Below are 18,953 nucleotides of genomic sequence, written 5' to 3'. Positions count from 1 at the left end.
GCCTTTATGTCTAAATCTTTTTGACCTTATTTTGATACAGGGAGTTTGATGTGGGCCTATGCCTAGTTTTTGCCATGCTATTTTCCTGTTTTCCCAACAATTTTTGTTAAATAGTGTGTTCTTATCCCAGAAATTTGTGTCTTTGGTTTTATCAAACAACAGATTACTTTGCTCATTTACTGTTTCTTTTGTACCTAATCTGATCCAGTGATCATGTCATTTTTATTTCCTTTACATCATCTCTCCCATATGTCTCTTTTCCCTACTCAAACAGCCACTACCCTAGGACAGGCTTACATCAACTCTCTGCTAGATTAATCCCATAGTCGTTTTACTCAAGTCTCTCCAAACTAATCTTATCTAGAAATTTTCTATCCCCACTCCCCTACCACACAGCAGTCCCCTGGTGACTTCCTTTTCCAACAAATATAAAGCTCTTTGTTTGATATTTAATGTCTTTCACAACCTAATCCTTTTCTTTCTTTGTCATCTTACATTTAGCCTTTTATGTACTCTATGATTGGCTTGCTTAGTGTTACATATACTTGACACTCCATCTTCTGACTCTGCCTTTATACTCTGACTAGCACCTCCCCCCTTGCCCCCCAAGTCTGCAGTGTTCAATCCCTTCCCTTCTAGTTTTAGTTTCCTTGACCCCTTTCAAGATCCAATTCAAATTCAAATTCCATTTATTGTAAAGATGTCTTCCTGCCCTTTATTGCCATTCTATTTGCAAGTTCTGTAGCTTATATGGACATAACTGTTTACATTATTGTCTCCCTCCTTAGAATGGGAGTTCCTTGAGTTCATGGTCCATATATTTGCTTATCTTTATAACTCCAACATTTGCCATGTCCCTGTTACATTTTTTTAGGTTTTTTTTTTTGCAAGGCAAATGGGGTTAAGTGACTTGCCCAAGGCCACACAGCTAGGTAATTATTAAAGCATCTGAGACCAGATTTGAACCCAGGTACTCCTGATTTCAGGGTGGGTGCTTTATCCACTGTGCCACCTAGCCGCCCCCATGTCCCTGTAACTTAGGAAGCACTTAATGCTTATTGACTAAGTGCTCTGAATGTTTCTGTTACATTTTGTATTCATAAGATATTGTGAAAGTACATAATATTATAAGATTTAATATAGCTCTTGTTCTCTTTCTCAGGATTTAAAATGTTATTTATACCCTTAGAAGTTAAATTATTATATACTTTGTGAAAATTTTTGTTAAAGTTTATTTTTCTTTCTCCTTTTTCCCTAGGATTTGTTGATGTATTTGTTACAACTGGTTCAGGCTCTCAAATATGAAAACTTTGATGACATAAAGAATGGTTTGGAACCTACTAAAAAAGATAGTCAAGGATCTGTATCAGAGAGTGTATCAAGTTCTGGAACAAATGCTGCAGAAATAGATAGGTATATATTATCAGGAATAGAATTACATTTTATAACGAATTGCATTTTATTATACTTTATCTTTTTTCTGTTTTCCTTCATATTTGCATAATCTGTATTTTCAGTTTGGAGTGTTATCAGTACATATTATGAATCTGTTTAGGTATTGCTGTTACTAGAAAAATAAATGAAAATGCATATATACGTTTGCAATATTCATCAAAATTTGTTTTTACTGTTAGCAGTTAGGCAGGGAAATTCTATTTCTTTTTCTTCTTTCTACTCTAGAGGAGATCATATTTTGGAATACTTGGAATTTGTAGAATCACCTTCATTTTATACATTAAAAAAATAAAAAATCCCAGGAAATGAGGTAATGTTTTGCCCAACATTGCGCATATAGCTAGTAGAAGAGAACGAATTAGAACTCAGGTCTCCTAACTGCTATTTTGGTGGGGGTTTTTTTTCTTTGCTATTAACTTTAGGTTAGACTCTATGGAACATAAACTTCTTGAGGGGAAAGGATTGATTTGGTTCTTCATTTTGAATCCCCAGTGCCTGGCATAGTTTAATTTTATATTTTACATTTTTCTTCATAGTTATATTGTCTTGTATATTTGAATTAAAAGAGGAGACCTGAAGGATGTTCATTTTTGGAATGAAAGAAAGGGAACTGTGAATACATCAGAGATTTATTTTTCCTTTATGTTCTTTTTTTCCCCCCTCTGTTTTTTGAAGAACTTCACATCTCCAGATGTATAATATTATATTAGTATTACATGTGATGTTCTGAAGGAGGATGAAGTCTCTAAAATAATAGGATTGATTTTAATTCTAATAAAAATGAATTCCTCTTACAAACAAAATTTGTTATATGCTAAATAGCTTAGTAGGTCTGATTTATATATTAAGTTTATACTTTTTCTTTTTTTTTTTAGTTCCCAAATCATAACTAGTCCTCTTCCTTCAGTGTCTTCTCCTCCTCCTTCATCAAAAACAAAAGAATCTGCAGATGGTGAAAATTTGGAGGTGAGCTAAGAGGTTTTATAGCTTCTTCTTTGACAATGTTGTGTTAAGAAGTTCTTAACAGATGTACATTTTAATGTTGGTCCTTGCAACACTGGTTTTGATTAATAAACTAAATATAACAAGTTCATTAAATAACTTGTTTTATGATGCATGTTTATGTCTTTTCCCATCAGCATAAATTGCCAGATAGACCTCAATGGAAGGCATTTTACTGGAGCTTTGGGCATATAAATGGATTCATAAGCAATATACAAATGAACTGTATGTAAATATTTTATTAAGAAAATTCAGGATATTTAAGATAAGGTATTCATGAACATTACTGTAATTGTTGTCAGTGCCCTGTGATCACATTATAGAGAGCTATGACTTTGGAATTATAATAATTATAAATAGCTGCTTTGTATAATTCATACAGAACCTAGGACCAAGTTCTATTAAATGACTAAACTCATTTTTTGGAGACTGTTTAGATCATTAAATATGTATTTAGTACCTACTATGTTCAAAGCAATGCAAAGATAATAAACAAGGCAATAAACTTTTTTCATTTATTCTAATTTTCCCAGCAGTTGCAATTGTCAGTAGTAATTGTTGGGCATACACATTTGGAAGCTCCTTTACACACTGTAAAATCTCTTCCAAAGTGACCTGAGAACTATAGATGGGTGTGTGTGTGTGTCTGTGTGTGTGTATCTCTACTGCTTCTACGCTGAGAGGAATCTGAAGTATACATAATTATTGAAATTATAGTAGTAGTAATGATAATAAATACCAGCTCTCAATATGAAAATTTTAATTTGTTATTCTCCCATTATTCACATTTCTCCAGTTCCACATACCTAGTGTTGAGACTGATATGTTAAGCAAGAAAGGAGTAGTCTTACTACATTGTCAGGGTTGTATCAAGGATTGGTCCCTATCCTTCTTAATTGGAGCTCAGGCTACCTTTGAAATTGTCTATTAGGGGCAGCTAGGTGGCTCAGTGGGTAGAGCACCGGCCCTGGAGTCAGGAGTACCCGAGTTCAAATCTGGCCTAGCTGTGTGGCCTTGGGCAAGCCACTTAACCCCATTGCCTTGCAAAAAAATAATAATAATAATAAAATAAATAAAATTAAAAAATAAATAAATGAAATTATCTGTAAATGTTGGTTACGATCTATTGTGTTAATTATTAGTATACTTAAGTATGGATTTTTGTGGATTACTCTGAAAATAACTGATTTAAGTATTCCTTCAGCTCCAAATATTGTATAAAGAATATCATGCTAGGTTTTGCTCTTTTTACTACAAAAAAATTTGGTGTTTAAATTGTCATAGATGAAAGTGACATATATTCTTTGCTTCCTTGGTAGTACTTTTTCCTGGTTTTCCTTCTATCCCTCATTCCTCCTTTGCTATATCATTTTCCTTTACTGTAACATCATCCATCTCTCACTCCTTTATGATAGTTGATCTTCAGTTCTTTCCCGACTCCCTCTTTTCTCTTTACATGTATTTGTCTCTTACTGATGCTCATCATAGTCTCTACGTATCTAGCACTGATCTTTCTATTTAAAAATTTTTAAAATCAAAAAAATTTTTAATTAAAAATTTTACTTGAGTTTTACAATTTTCCCCCAATCTTACTTCCCTCCCCTCATCCCCCCACCCCACAGAAAGCAATCTGTCAGTCTTTATTTTGTTTCCATGTTGTACATTGATCCAAATTGAATGTGATAAGAGAGAAACCATATCCTGAAGGAAGAAACAAAAAGTATAAGAGATAACAATCAGACAATAAGATACCTTTTTTTCTAAATTAAAGGGAATAGTCCTTGAACTTTGTTCAAACTCCACAGCTCTTTATCTGTATATAGATAGTATTCTCCATTGCAGACAGCCCAAAATTGTCCCTGATTGTTGCACTGATGGAGTGAACAAGTCCATCAAGATTTGAACATCACCCCCATGTTGCTGTTAGGGTGTACAGTGGTTTTCTGGTTCTGCGCATCTCACTCAGCATCAGTTCATGCAAATTCCTACAGGCTCCCCTGAGTTCCAGTCCCTCCTGGTTTCTAATAGAACAATAGTGTTCCATGACATACATATACCACAGTTTGCTAAGCCATTTCCCAGTTGAAGGACATTTACTTGATTTCTAATTCTTTGCCACCACAAACAGGGCTGCTATGAATATTTTTTTGTACAAGTGATGTTTTTACCCTTTTTTCATCATCTCTTCAGGGTATAGACCCAGTGCACTAATCTTTCTTAAGAGCTCCCAATTACATGTAAAATAATCATTTTTTGAATTTTGCATTCCAAATCTTTCCCTTCCTCTCACCTCTCCCCTTTTCTTAAGAAGGCAAACAGTTTGCTTCCAATTGTTTGGTTCTTTTTTTTTTTTTTAGGTTTTATTTTATTTATTTATTTATTTTTGCAAGACAAATGGGGTTAAGTGGCTTGCCCAAGGCCACACAGCTAGGCCAGATTTGAACTCGGGTACTCCTGACTCCAAAGCCTGTGCTTTATCCACTACGTCACCTACAGTATCGTGTCATTATGTCAGAGACAAGTTAGTCTGACTGTGATCAATCAGACCAGTACAAGCTTGGAACACTCTTACCACAAGTTGGGCACAACTAGTCCATATGAACACCTTGGGTGAGTTTTCTAAACTTATGCATTTCCCATTTTCTTTGAGCTGCTTCATTTCTGACTTGTCATAAGCATAACAGTCTTTCAGATGAGGGCATGCTATGCTGGGCAGTCCTTTGCCAGTGTCTCCTATACTGCACAACCAATTCCAAAGTTCTTAAGAGAGATTTTCAGAATATCCTTGTATCACTTTTTTTTTTAAGGTTTTTGCAAGGCAAATGGGGTTAAGTGGTTTGCCCAAGGCCACACGGCTAGGTAATTAAGTGTCTGAGAACAGATTTGAACCTAGCCGCCCCCTTGTATCACTTTTTCTGATCCCCTGGGAGTACTTGTCTTGTGAGTTCTCCATAAAAGTCTTTTTGCCAAGCATACATTTGACTTTTGATTATCTATGTGAAGTCTTTTAAAATTTCCTTATTAGTCATATTAAAGAAAACATAAAGTCTGCTCAGTCTGTATTCAGAGATCATCGGTTCTTTCTGGAAGTAATAGAATTTATCACCAAGGATCTTTTAGAATTGTTGTGGATTATTGTCTTGATCAGAGTAGCTAAGTCTTTCATAGTTTATCATTTTTACAAAATTTCTATTTCTATATACAGTGCAGAACTCAGCATATTTCATACTACACCTATTAAGGTCACCAGGGAGTATAAAAAACAGAAAAAACTAAAATTTAGTTTAAAAGCTGGCTTTCTATGGGAAAATATGTTTCAAGATCCTACTAGGTGAGCTCCAAGAAATTTCTATAAATATTCTGCTTGGCATCTTGGAATGGCTTATGCTGGTGTGGTTATTGGAGAAAATTTAACAAAACCTCTATTTGACCCATAAAAGCCTTCGTGTCTTCTTCACTTTACTTCCCTTCTTGCAGTCCATGATCCAGAGACATAGATCTTGTTGGTTGTTCTGCATATGACAATGCCTCTCTTCATTCTGGATCTTTTTTTTTTTTTGCAAGGCATTGGGGTTAAGTCTTGCCCAAGGTCACTCCGCTAGGTAATTATTGTCTAAGATCCTCCTGACTCCAGGGCTGGTGCACTGTCTACTGCACAATCTAACTGCCCTGCATTCTGGGTCTTTTCATTAACTGAACCCAAGGTCTGGAATGCTTTCTTTCCTTCAACTTCAACTTCTGCCTTCCCTAACTTCCTTCAAGACTCACCTTGTTAAATCTTACCATTTTCTGGAGACCTTTCTCAGCTTCCTCTGCTGCTATTGTCTTTCCTCTGAGATTACCTTCTATGTATATATGTCTTGTAAAGATATTGTAAAGTCTCTCCCATTTGAATGTGAATTCCTTGAGTCCAGGAGTAATGTCTTTTCTTTGTAACCCCAGTGTTATGTTTCATAATGTCTGGCATTAATTAAATGATTAAAAAAGGGAGGGAGGGAGGGAGGGAGAGAGAGAGAGAGAGAGAGAGAGAGAGAGAGAGAGAGAGAGAGAGAGAGAGAGAGAGAGAGATAATGCACACATGAACAAAGAGAAGTTGGTTGGAGAAACAGTTTTGCCAGAAAATAGCACCTATAGAAGGATAAGCAAATTCTGTTCCTTTATTCTTTTAGAAATTTCATTTGTTTGTGAGACTTTTACCCCTCTTGTGACAGACCATTTGGTTCACTACTAAGAAAATTATACAGTTGTATTTCACAAGCATTTTTCATGTTTATATAAATTGTACATACATATATGCATTTGTGGATTTATTATATTCATTACTATTTATTATAAATAGACAAATATAGTAATTTTCTGGTTTAAAATTCTTTCATTATGAATAGACTCCTATGTTCACAAAAATGTGGATCAAAATAGTAAAGTATCATGTGAACAGCATGCACCTTTAATAAAATTTACATGAATATTAAGTTCTATGTAAATTTAGGATTATACCTTTTGTTATTTAGTGACTATGCTATGTCATTATTGTTTCCTGTACAAATTTATGCCTAATTTTAGTTTAAATTGTCCTTTGAGATAATGTAAATTAACCATTTGGTTTTTGTTTCTGCATTTGATCAAGGAATATGTTTTGCCTGGATATTAAAAATACAGTCCTCTTAAAATGAATTCATTCTTTATTAAGGAGAAAGTTTTTATAATATTCTGTCAGATATGTAGAGGAAAACAGGCAGGTAAAAATGGAGCGTCTTTTTATTCCCTGATTAGTAACAATAATTAAGTAATTGATAATATTAAATCTTAGCATGTTTTTCTTTTTGTTTCTTTCAGCAAGACCTCTGCACATTCTTGATATCAAGAGCCTGCAAAAATTCTACATTGGCGAACTATTTATATTGGTATGTGAAAATAAGTTCAGTGTTTTTCATACTGGGCCTTTTTAGGGTCATTTCTTCCCTCCCCTCCCCCCACTGCTTGACATGAAATATGTTTAGAATACATGTATAATAAAATGATTTATGCAGTCTAATAAAGAAAAAATAACTATGCACAGTTATTAAAATCTGTGTACTACCTATGCTCTTTATCCCTCATTTTTCAGAGTTTAGACATAATTAAGAAATAGTCAATGTCACTGAGATGTTCCATTTCTGCTGTTAGATTTCCCTTTTTAAAAAGGTGTGGCACAGTTATTTAAAACATATTATAAGTCTGAATTATCATCTGCCAAAATTTCCTTTACTCTTTTGATCTATAAATCATTGAATATTTTCAGGGTAGTAGAAATCTCAGCACTATAGCCCATTTCTTAATGGCCGGGAGAGGTTGTGATTTTCCCAAAATTGATAACTACTTAAGGGCAGATTTGTTCCTAAATAAGAAATATATTTAGAGATTTATTAGAAATGAAATCATCTTTTGAGATCATCTAGTCTAGTTCCTTCTTTAAAAGATTAAAAAAGCAAAATTGAGATCATGATTTCTCCATAGTTACATGGTAAATGAGTGGGAGAAGTAAGTTTAGATCAGATTTCTCAACTTCTAGTCCTGTCTTTCTATTTCAAAAGCTATGGCAAATTATTTTTTTTATAAATTTTAAAATCTAAAGAATTTTGTAAGCTCTCACTTCAGAATTGTTTTCTTTTCTTGGAGGAAATGTGACATGATATTGAAATCAGTATGATCAGTTAATCATACTAAAGTTAGATTTTGCACATTTGTGTTTTATATAAAATTTTTAAAATTTTCACTTCCAGATTTCTCTCCCTCTCTCACCTATTGAGAAGGTTTAATGGTTTTTTACTATAAGATTTCCACTTTTCTTTCCCTTCTTCCTTCAATCTCTCTTTTCCTTGACCCTCTAGTAGACTGTTTAGGATTTGGAGCTGTTTCTTTTTTCAGGGTAAATGTTAAGAGTTTTCTAAATGGATTTGTTGTCTCAAGTATAGGACTAAATGATAAGACTATATCATTTGTTTTGTGTGTTTTCTTAACTTAGTTTTTTTTTTTTTTTGACAAGGCAATGAGGTTAAGTAACTTGTCCAAGGTCACAAGGGAAAGCTAGGTAATTATTAAGTGCCTGAGGTTGAATTTGAGTCAGGTCCTCCTGACTCCAGGGCTGGTGCTCTATCTACTGCACCATCTAGTTGCCCCGTTTTCTTAACTCTTAACAAAAGCACCAGTATGTATGAATCTGAGATTCATGGTCAGATACCTCAATTTTTAGATCTTAGGAGTACTTAATATTTTCCTTAAATTCTCTCCCAACTTCTTGCTCATTCTGTTTGTTGATGGTAAAATTCCTTTCAGAAGTAGCATTCTATAGTTTCAGAACTTTACCTTGAAATATCATTTTGAAAGGGAATTAAACAACTTAAATACATAATAAATTGGATATGAGTAATATTTTTCAGGAACAAGTTTTGATATGGGGGGGAGAATAAAGGGAGACAGGTTGGGAGAATCATTTGATACTTATTTATTAGCTCAAATCTGCTAAATATCCATTTTCCTGCTTCTCTCCTATTTACTTCTTAATGTCTCCTTTTCTTATGCTTTCTCTATTTTCTGTATCTCTTCAAAGTAATCTGTCCATTTCTCCCCTTCTTGCTCCTTTGCTCATCTTTCCTTTGTTTTATTTCTTGTCCTTTTCTGCGTCTTTATTTTTATTCCACTTAGTCAAGTATACCACAATCTATAACAAATTGAATATGAGCAATATTTTTTTTAGGAGCAAGTTTTGATATGGAGAGAATTTGGCAAATTTTAATTTTATTTCAAATTTGCTGTGTTCTTTTTTACAATATAGTTTAGATACTTGACAAAGATATTAAACCTATATTAAGCATAGCTTAATCCATTATGTAAAACATACATTTTAAACTGTTGTATTATTTCCTCTGGATTATTTTGTGTTTTCTTTTTCATGTATTGCTTCTTCCAAATAAATTAATTAGAGTTTCTACTGTAACAGAAATCCTTAGGATATAGATTGAGACAATTCTTTTCAAATACTAGTGTTAGTGTTTTTAACAAAGAGGGGAATTTTAACCCCCATTCTATAAAGTTTTAGGCATCAAGAATTACATATTGTTCTTTTAGTTTGTGGAAATTGCAAGTAAACTTTACACATTTTGACATTTGTCCTTTAACTTCTAAGTCGTTTTGAGGTAATGCAGGATGTTTTTCTCCCAAAACCAAAAACCAAATTGCCAGGGAACTAGTGATCTGCTGATATAATCTTACTGATGAGTTTGCCATCAATTTTTGTCCATGTTTCTCTTTTCAACTGACAGCCACCATGTGGATACCTTAGAATAATTTTCATTTTATATCTTATTAGAGTGCACTGAGACCTCTGAATTATGAATATTTCAGTTATAACTCTTAAATTCTTGGGACATATATGACTTAGGTCAACTAAGTGGTATAGTGGATAGATTAGGCCTAGAGACAGAAAGACTCCTCTTCCTGAGTTTAAATTTGGCCTTAAATTCTTTCTAGCTGTGTGTTCTTGTCCACTTCCCTTAAACCTAAATGGGTTAAGGGAATCTGTAAAATGAACTGGAGAATGAAATACCAAACCACTGAATTATCTCTGCAGAGAAAACCCCAGATGGGATCATGAAGAGTTGGAACATGTCTGAAAATGACTGAACAAGAGCAGAAACAACATACATTTTAGAAAGAGTGATATTTGAGATATTTGCTGTTAATTTCCCAGTTAGGAAAAAAACTAGATTTGGAATTTATATGAGTTGGGGGTAGCTTTTAGAAAAAAACTACTCAAGGTAAAGGAAGAATTGCATTAAGTTGGAAATGAGGAAAAAGTATACCCATATCCATTTAAAAGAGTGTTGTAACCATTACCTCTGGTCAAATCAAGACTGGTTCTTAGGCTATTCTGGCATTTCTGGTTAGATAGGTCTTAGTTAAGAGAACCCTTAGACCTAAGGACACTTTAATTGTTTTAAGTTATTTGATATAGCACATCCCTCATTACTCAGAATGTCATAGAATTTTAGAATTAAGAGGAGTCTTTAGTGTTCATTCAGGATAGTCCCTCCCTGAAGTACATATTCTTTATATAGCTATTTCTGTAAGAGGTAATTTTCTTTTGTCTGAATATCTTGAACAAACGAGGAAAATTCAAGGAGATGATATTTGAACTTACAGATGTCGCTGGTACTTGGTAAGATGAAACCATGGTTTCTGAATGGATATACCTAATTCATGAGAATTTAGGCAAAAGCGAAAGGAGGGAGAAACAGAAGAACTACTTTCATTGCCATCTATCTGGCAAGAAAGATGAAATAGGTGAGAAATTGGGAATAGATCACACACCTGGCAGTGAAGTTTGATCTAGTATTGTTGACAGACTTCAAATATCCAGGTGTCTTTTCTGGAAATAACTAATGATTTCTTGACTTGGCTTAGTGATAATTTAGGTCTTCTAAAGGTAAAGGGACTAATAAGGGGATTCTGTGTCTGATTCTTAATTAAAAGAGAGGTACTTTTTCCTGATCTGGTAATGATGAGAATATTGGGAAGAAATAAACACTCCATCCTGGAGTTTTTAATAGAAGAGAAAAAAATTAGGACATAATTCTCAAATGTAGAAAAATCAAATTTTAAAAACTAGACAGGAAAGATATAGGTAGAAATCCCATGGATGAAGTGAGAGATGAGTATTCAGGAAGGAAATTTTGAAGAAAAAATAGGATTTGCTTGAAGATGCACAGAGAATTTACCAACAACTCAGATCTTTTTCTTAAATGTGCAGAAAGGCAAATATTTTAACCGAATAAATATAAGTACAGCCTATTCCTTTAAAAACAGTTTCAGTAGTACGAAAGCTTAGAATGGACCAAAGCTGGCAAGGGAGGTTAAAGACAACAAAAAAAGGTTTCCCATCCCTTCTCTGCCAATATTAGGAGATAAAGAAGGATCAAAGAAGGGATAAGACAAATATCTGATGATAGAGAAGGCAGAATTGCTCAGTTAATCTTTCAGCTTTACCCCTCTGCATAGGAAGATAACCTTTCCACTAAAAGTAACAAAAATAAGATTAATCTGAGGTGTGATACCTAAGATAAGTAAAGAAATAGTAAGAGAGCCTCATGCTGTCCTTAATAAATTCATCTTTGAGGTCTAAAGGAACTACCAGATGTGATTGCTGAGTAACTGTCTGATGTATTGAGAATGCACACATGTGCATGTATGTATTTATGTGCATGTATTTTGTCATAATTAAAAAAATAAATGAGTGATGGCCCACTTTGATTGCAGGACCAATATGATTTCATTTTTCAAAGAAGGGGAAAAAAAGTCAGTGAATTGCAGGCTTTTAAGTTTGACTTCCATTTCCGAGAAAATTCTAGAATTGATTATTAAAGAAATGATTGGAAAACTTTTAGAAAGAGACATGGTCATTAGAATCAGCAAGACTCCACCAAGAACAGGTTGTGACAGTTTATCTTTGTCAGGATTACTAAATAGTAGATGAAAAGAATTCTTGGGACGAAGCTTACTCAGATTTTAGAAAAACTTGATATAATATTCTTGGGAAAAGGATGGAAACATGAATTGAACAACAATAGAATTGGTTGAACTCATAGTTGTCACTCGTACTTGGTAAGATGAAACCCGTGGTTTCTGAATGGATATACCTAATTCATGAGAATTTGGTTTAGACTTGGTTATATAGCTGAATTCATAATAGTTAATGGTTTGGTGTCACCATGGACAAGATGTCTCTAGAAGAATATTCATTCAAGAGGTTTGTTCTTGGCCTTAGACTGTTTAACACCTTATCAGTAGATAGTCATGATCTAAAAAAAAAATTGACTGATAAATGTATTATGTGAAAGTAATAAGAAATTTTGTCAAGAGAAATGTAAAATATTGCTCTTGGGTATAAAAAAAGAACTTGATGTAATAGAGCATTTATTCAGTGCTTACTATGTACCAAGTACAGTGGAATAGAAATATAAGTAAAAAAACAAAAGCAATTTCTTCCCTTAATTAGCTTGCATTGTAAAAGAGCTGGGTGGGAATGGGTTTTAAGTACTGGGGAAATAGGAGGCAGTACAAGAGGTCCAAAGATTCAATTTGAACAGGGAGTTGAGGTAGCAGAATAGCCTGGAATGGTGATCTCAGGCAGGTACTCATCAGTTAGAAGAGGAAAACACAATGGTGGACTCAGGCAGTAAATTCTCATGAAATTCTCATGAATTTACTCAGAAGAGTAAAATACAGTGGTGAACATATAGTCAGGGAAAGGAAACTGCTGTTGAGGAAGTGGAAACTTCAGAATTAGCTAAGGGAGAAGCCAGTTATTTGTAAGCTCAATATGAATCAGTAGGTTTATATCAGAGCGAAAAGAACTAATGAAAGTTTGGTCTGCATTGTGGGGGGAGGGCTATAGCTTCTAGGAGTAAGCAAGTGATAGTTCTACCTATCATCACCAAATTTCACTTGTAGTTTGTTGTTGTTGTTTCCAACACTGACACTGTTTGAGGTTTTCTTGGCAGAAATACTGGAGTAGTTTGCCATTTCCTTTTCCAGCTTATTTTGCAGATGAGATAACTGAGGCAAACAAGTTAAACAGGGTCACAGAGCTAAAAGTGTCTGAGGCTAGATTTGAACTTTGGTCTTCCTGATTCCAGGTTTGGTGCTCTAATTAATGCACCACCTAGCTACAGTACTGTTTTCATTTCTGGACATATGGTTCCCAAATAGTGATAAGTTGGGAGGATGACAGTATGAATAGTGAAGGGACTTGACTCTATATCATATGAAGAGATTGTTTGAAATAATCAGGCATATTTGACTTGGAGAAGAGAAGACACAAGGGTGCATAATAACTACCTTGAAGTATTTTGAAAGGCTCTCATATGGAAGAGGGATTAGATTTTTCTACTTTGGTCTCAGAGGTCGAACCAAGAGTATTATTACTAGAAGTCCACTTTAGATGGGATATGAAGAAAAACTGCCTTATAATTCCAGCTGTCCAGAAGTGGCGCTAACTTGAGAAATTGTACTTTCCCCCTTCCCCCTCCTTCCCCCGCACACGCACGCATACACACACACACACACACACACACACACACACACACACACACACACACACACAGAAACACAAACATCCACAGAAAAGTAGGCCAGACTATATCAGGGATTTGAAAATATGGAGAGAAGTGTAATTAACAAAATTCAAAGACTTGAAGGGAAAAAATTAACTTTTATACATAATAGAATAAGGGAGGTTATATTATGTGATCAGATGAAAATTTTTCTAGGCATTTCAGGTAGAATATTCTTTTGGCTAAGTTTTTTTGTCCTTCTGCATCTCAATTTCCTCTATAAAACAGCATTTATAATAATTCTTGCCCTCTTTGTCTTATAGGGCTATTGTGGAGATCACATTTTTAAAGTGTCTGTAAAGTACTTTGTAAATCATAAAGGACTATATGCAAGTGATCACTAATCTTTTACCTAGAGTTCTCTTCTGAAGTTGCAGAAATGACTGAGATCTTCAGTGCCTTGTCAGTAGAATGTAGTCTCTGGCAGATCTTAAGGGAAAGACCCAAAGCCAAAATGAATTGGACTGTATTGGGCCTAAAGAATGGAAGATATAGGGAAAACTTTAAGAAATGATGGGAATAGGAGATAATGAGACAAATAGAGGGTTTCACTTTCTCTCCTTTCACTCTTCTTTCTAAATTCACTGAAGTCTGAGTCCTGGCCTTATGTGCCAGGTGAAAGATGAAATGACTGTGGAAACAAGGTTCAAGCTTCTGAATATATTGATTTATTAAGCATGCTAATTGCCTATCAAAATGATCCCAACCCCCTTTACTTTTATACTAGATCCCGAGTACAGGGGGAGATAGAGTTTTATGTGTTACAAATATTAAAATGAGACCAATTAATTAAAATTAAGTAATCTGATTTCTAATAGGAAGAAACTTTAGGGACCTTCCAAGTTAGAAGGAGGAAAGTAAATAGGAACAATTTTCTGAGATCAGAAAAAGATATCTTACTACTCCCAAGTGTTTGAATTTGATAAAAGGAACATGGGAAACAGCCACTTATTAGCTAGTACAGAGCCATTTTCGAATAAGATATATAGGTTACTTGAGATGTATAATTGTAAGAAAACTCCTTGTATTAGTCTTTGAATATGACTGGTCAAAATAACTTCACTCCTTATTTAAGAATCTCTTAAGCAATAGGTAGAAGTGGTCTAGTTTTCCAGTCACACAGAGCTAGGTTTAAACAGTGCAATACAATTTTCTCACAGTTGCTACAATTGAATAAAATTTTCTCACAAATCAGAAATTGAAGTAGACCCAAAATTGAATAGAAAGGCAACTGAACCGACTCTAGAATTGAATCACAACATGAAATCTGTGCTTCATTCAATTTCCATTACCACTTGATGTTTTAATTCCTTTAATTATCTTGCAGTTGAAAATACTCTCTAAAGTTATTAGTGATTTTTTAAATAAATTTAATGGGGCTTCTAGGTGGTGCAGTGGATAGAGCACTGGCCCATCCGGCCTCAGACACTTAATAATTACCTATCTGTGTGGCCTTGGGGAAGCCACTTAACCCCACTGCCTTGCAAAAACCAAAAAAAAAAAATTAATGACTTTTTCCTAGCCTTCATCTTTTTTAACCTTTGCAGATTCAATGGTTAACCTCTTCATACTGTTGATCACTCATTTTTCCCTTTATATTCTTTGTAGATTTCCTGACACCACTTTCTCCTGGTTCTTCATTTGTCCAACTGTTATTTCTTATTCTCCTTTGTAAGATCTTCATTCAGATCACAGACCTTAAGTGTTGCCCCCAAGTCTCTTCCTTATTCCTTTTCTTTCATCCTATCTGTGTTGGTGAATTTTTCAGTTCTCAGGCTTTTACCATCTCTGCACAAATAATTCCCAGGTCTATACATCCAGCTTTAATCTCTCTCCTGAAGTTGATTCTCATACTTCAGTTACTCTTTTTACTTCTTGAACTGGATGTCTTGGAAGTCTCTCAGATTTAACGTATCTAAAATAACTCATTAGCTTTCCTCATAAAACCTTTCAACTTCCTTACTTTTCTATTATTGCCAGGGGCACCACTGTTCTTTTTTCTTCCTCATTTTATTTTTTTTCAGTTACATGTAAAGATCATTTTCAGCATTCGTTTTCAATAAGATTTTGAGTTTCAAATATTTTTATCTCCCTTCCCACTCACTTCCCTATGACAAGTGAATAATCTGATTTTAGGATATTCAATGTACAAACAATCATATTGAACATATTTCCATATTAGTCATAGTGAGAAAGAAGAATCAGAACAAAAGGGAAAAAAAGCAAGAGAAAGAAAAAAAAATAAAACCAACTTTTAAAAGTTAAAATAGTATGCTTTGGTCCTGCATTCAGGCTCCACAGTTCTTTTCTCTGAATATATTGAATGTCATTTTTTGAATTATCTTTGATCATAGTATTGCCTGCCAAGAAGAACTAATTCCATTATAGTTTATCATCACACAGTGATGTTATTAATGTGTATAATGTTCTCCTGGTTTTGCTCACTTTAAGCAGCATCATTTCATGTAAGTCTTTCTAGTTTTTTCCTGAAATCTACCCGCTCATGATTTCTTATAGAAGAATAGATTCCATCACATTTCATATTTCAAAAAACTCATTCTCCCATCCCCAAATTAACGGGCATCCTCTCAATATCCAATTCTTTGCCACTGTAGAAAGAGCTGCTAAAATATTTTTGTACATGCAGGTCTTTTCCCCTCTCTTTGAGATTATTATTCTTAATTGCTCTACAAAATGGTTGAATCAGTTCACAGCTTCACCAACAGTACATTAGTGTCACGGTTTTCTCACATCCCCTCTACATTGATCATTTTCCTTTTCTGTTATCTTAGTCAGTGTGATAGGTTTGAGGTGGTTCCTTGGAGTTGTTTTAATTTATATTGCTCTAATCAGTAATACTTAGAGCATTTTTTCATATGATTGTAGACAGCTTTAATTTCTTCAACTGAAAAGCTGCTTGTTCATATCCTTTGACTATCAATTGGGGCATGACTTGTATTATAAATTTGACTCATTTCTCTGAAATGAATCCTTTATCACTAATACTAGCTGTAAAAGTTATTTCCCAAGGGTGGCTAGGTAGCACAGTGGATAGAGCACTGGCCCTGGAGTCAGGAGTACCTGAGTTTAAATCCGGCCTCAGACACTTAATAAATTACCTAGCTGTGTGGCCTTGGGCAAGCCACTTAACCCTATTGCCTTACAAAAAGCTAAAAAAAAAGTTATTTCCCAGCTTTCTGCTTTCCTTATAATCTTCCAAGACATCCAGTTCAAGAAGTACAAAGGGTAACTGCATTTTTTATTGATGTTTCCAAATATGTTAGGAAAGTTTTTCAACATTTCTCCATATGCCAGTGTATATTTTTAATTTACAAAATTTTCTTCCACCCTCCCTTCCCATCCCCCTCCCCTCAGCAGTAAACATTTGAGTTAATATTGTACATATACATTTGTGATAAGCATGCTTACAGATTAGTCATTTTCATTATGATGAATTAGGTTTAAGGGACAGAAATACATAAGATTTTTTTAAAAAATGAATGTAGTGTTCATCAGATTCTGAAGGGTTTTTTTTGTTTTGTTTTTCTTCCTCTGGAAGGGGATAGTATTGTCTATAACTGGTCTAATAGGGTTATGATAGCTCTACAAACTGTGTATTTGTTTTATTTGAGGGCACCACTGTCCTTCCACTTACCTTCGTGCTCTTTTTTTCTCTCAGCAACCCCACATATGCAATGTTTTCATCATATTTTCTTGTTTCTATATTCATAACTTATCTGGTATATATCTTCTTACCATTCATGTAACTGCCCCCCCCCCCCCCACCCAGTTCAGGTCCTCATCAGCTTTTTCCTAGACTATTTTCTTTCTTTCTTTCTTTCTTTCTTTCTTTCTTTCTTTCTTTCTTTCTTTCTTTCTTTCTTTCTTTCTTTCTTTCTTTCTTTCTCTTCCTTCTTTCTCTTCCTTCCTTCCTTCCTTCCTTCCTTCCTTTCTTTCTTTCTTTCTTGGTTTTTGCAAGGCAAATGGGGTTAAGTGGCTTGCCCAAGGCCACACAGCTAGGTTGTTATTAAGTGTCTGAGACCGGATTTGAACCCAAGTACTCCTGACTCCAGGGCTAGTGCTTTATCCACTGTGCTGCCTAGATACCTCTTCCTAGACTATTGCAATAGCTCTTTTTTTTATTTTTTTATTTTTTTGCAAGGCAGTGGGTTTAAGTGGCCTGCCCAAGGCCAAACAGCTAGATAATTATTAAGTGTCTGAGGCCAGATTTGAATTCAGGTACTCCTGACTCCAGGACCAGTGTTCTATCTACTGCTCCACCTAGCTGCCCTTGCAATAGCTTTTTGACAGTCCCTCTTCCTCAAGTCTCTCTCAGTCTATTTCATTTTTTCACTCAACACCAAAATGATTCTTTTTTAGTACAAGTTTGACCATATTACCTTCCACCTTATTAGTCTCTAAGAGTTCCTTTTTACTTCTAGATCAAAAAAAAAAAGCAAACTAAAATGATTTCAGTTCCTTCACAACCAGACCCCTTTCTGACTTTCCATTCTTAGTCTTTACCACTTTTCCACAGACTCTGCATTCCTGTAACACTGGCCTCCTGACTGTTTCTCACAGAGGATACTTTGTCTTCTGATTCCATGTATTTGTGCTAGCTGTGCTCCATGAAAGCTTGCTCCTCCTCCTCATTCTCCCTTCAGCAGCCATCTTTTCTAGTCTCAGATCCAATCCCGCTTTCTTTAGGAGATCTTCCCAGTTTCTCTAGCTGCTAGAGCTTTCTCTATGAGATTGTCCTCCATTTGCAATCTATTTAATTTGTGTGTACATAATTAATTTACATGTCATCTCCCCTTCAGAAAGTAAGCTTTTCTACTTTAGAAACAGTGATTTGTCTTTCTTTGGGTCCCCAGGACTAGTTCTTGACATATAGTCATAAATGCTTGTTGACTGCTAAGTTGGAAAAGTAAGAAATTAATATTTTAATTGTTCATAGGATTATAGTTCATTAAAAATGGAAGAAGCAGGAATGAGTTATTCCACATATTGTTGTATAGAAGTACTTGTTCTTCTATAGAAAGCCATATCTGTGAAACAAAATGTATCTGCTTTCAAGGCTTCTTTCCCTCTCCCTCTCCCTCTCCCTCTCCCCCTGAAATTGGTCTGATGTTATTAGATAAATGCTTTATGAGTTCTTAGAAAAGACACAGTTATTATTAAGACATAAGATTTAGTGATTTCGGTTTTTTGACAGGGCAACACTGGTAGATCAGGGAATGATATAGTCAAAGTAGACCTACATGTCAGGCAAAGTTTTTGATAGAGTTTGTCATGACAAATTTCTGGGCAACATAGAAAGATGAGGATGGCATATTAATACAGTTA

The 18,953-nt window shown here is 34.6% G+C and overlaps 1 protein-coding gene across 2 annotated transcripts in view; it reads left to right on the top strand.

Annotated features, from left to right (window-relative positions):
• Positions 1-18,953, top strand: part of PIK3C3 (phosphatidylinositol 3-kinase catalytic subunit type 3) — a 227,165-nt gene that overhangs the window by 58,702 nt on the left and 149,510 nt on the right. For both annotated transcript variants that reach the window (XM_074208286.1, XM_074208287.1), the window contains exons 11-13: positions 1,259-1,413; positions 2,331-2,421; positions 7,294-7,361. In XM_074208286.1, coding sequence (XP_074064387.1) covers positions 1,259-1,413; positions 2,331-2,421; positions 7,294-7,361 — 314 coding nt within the window. The remainder of the gene's footprint in view (positions 1-1,258; positions 1,414-2,330; positions 2,422-7,293; positions 7,362-18,953) is intronic.

Source organism: Macrotis lagotis, chromosome X (assembly GCF_037893015.1).
Source record: "Macrotis lagotis isolate mMagLag1 chromosome X, bilby.v1.9.chrom.fasta, whole genome shotgun sequence".
Classification (NCBI taxonomy): domain Eukaryota; kingdom Metazoa; phylum Chordata; class Mammalia; order Peramelemorphia; family Peramelidae; genus Macrotis; species Macrotis lagotis.
Note: the sequence above shows the minus strand (reverse complement) of the source record. Positions and strands in the feature narration are given on the sequence as shown.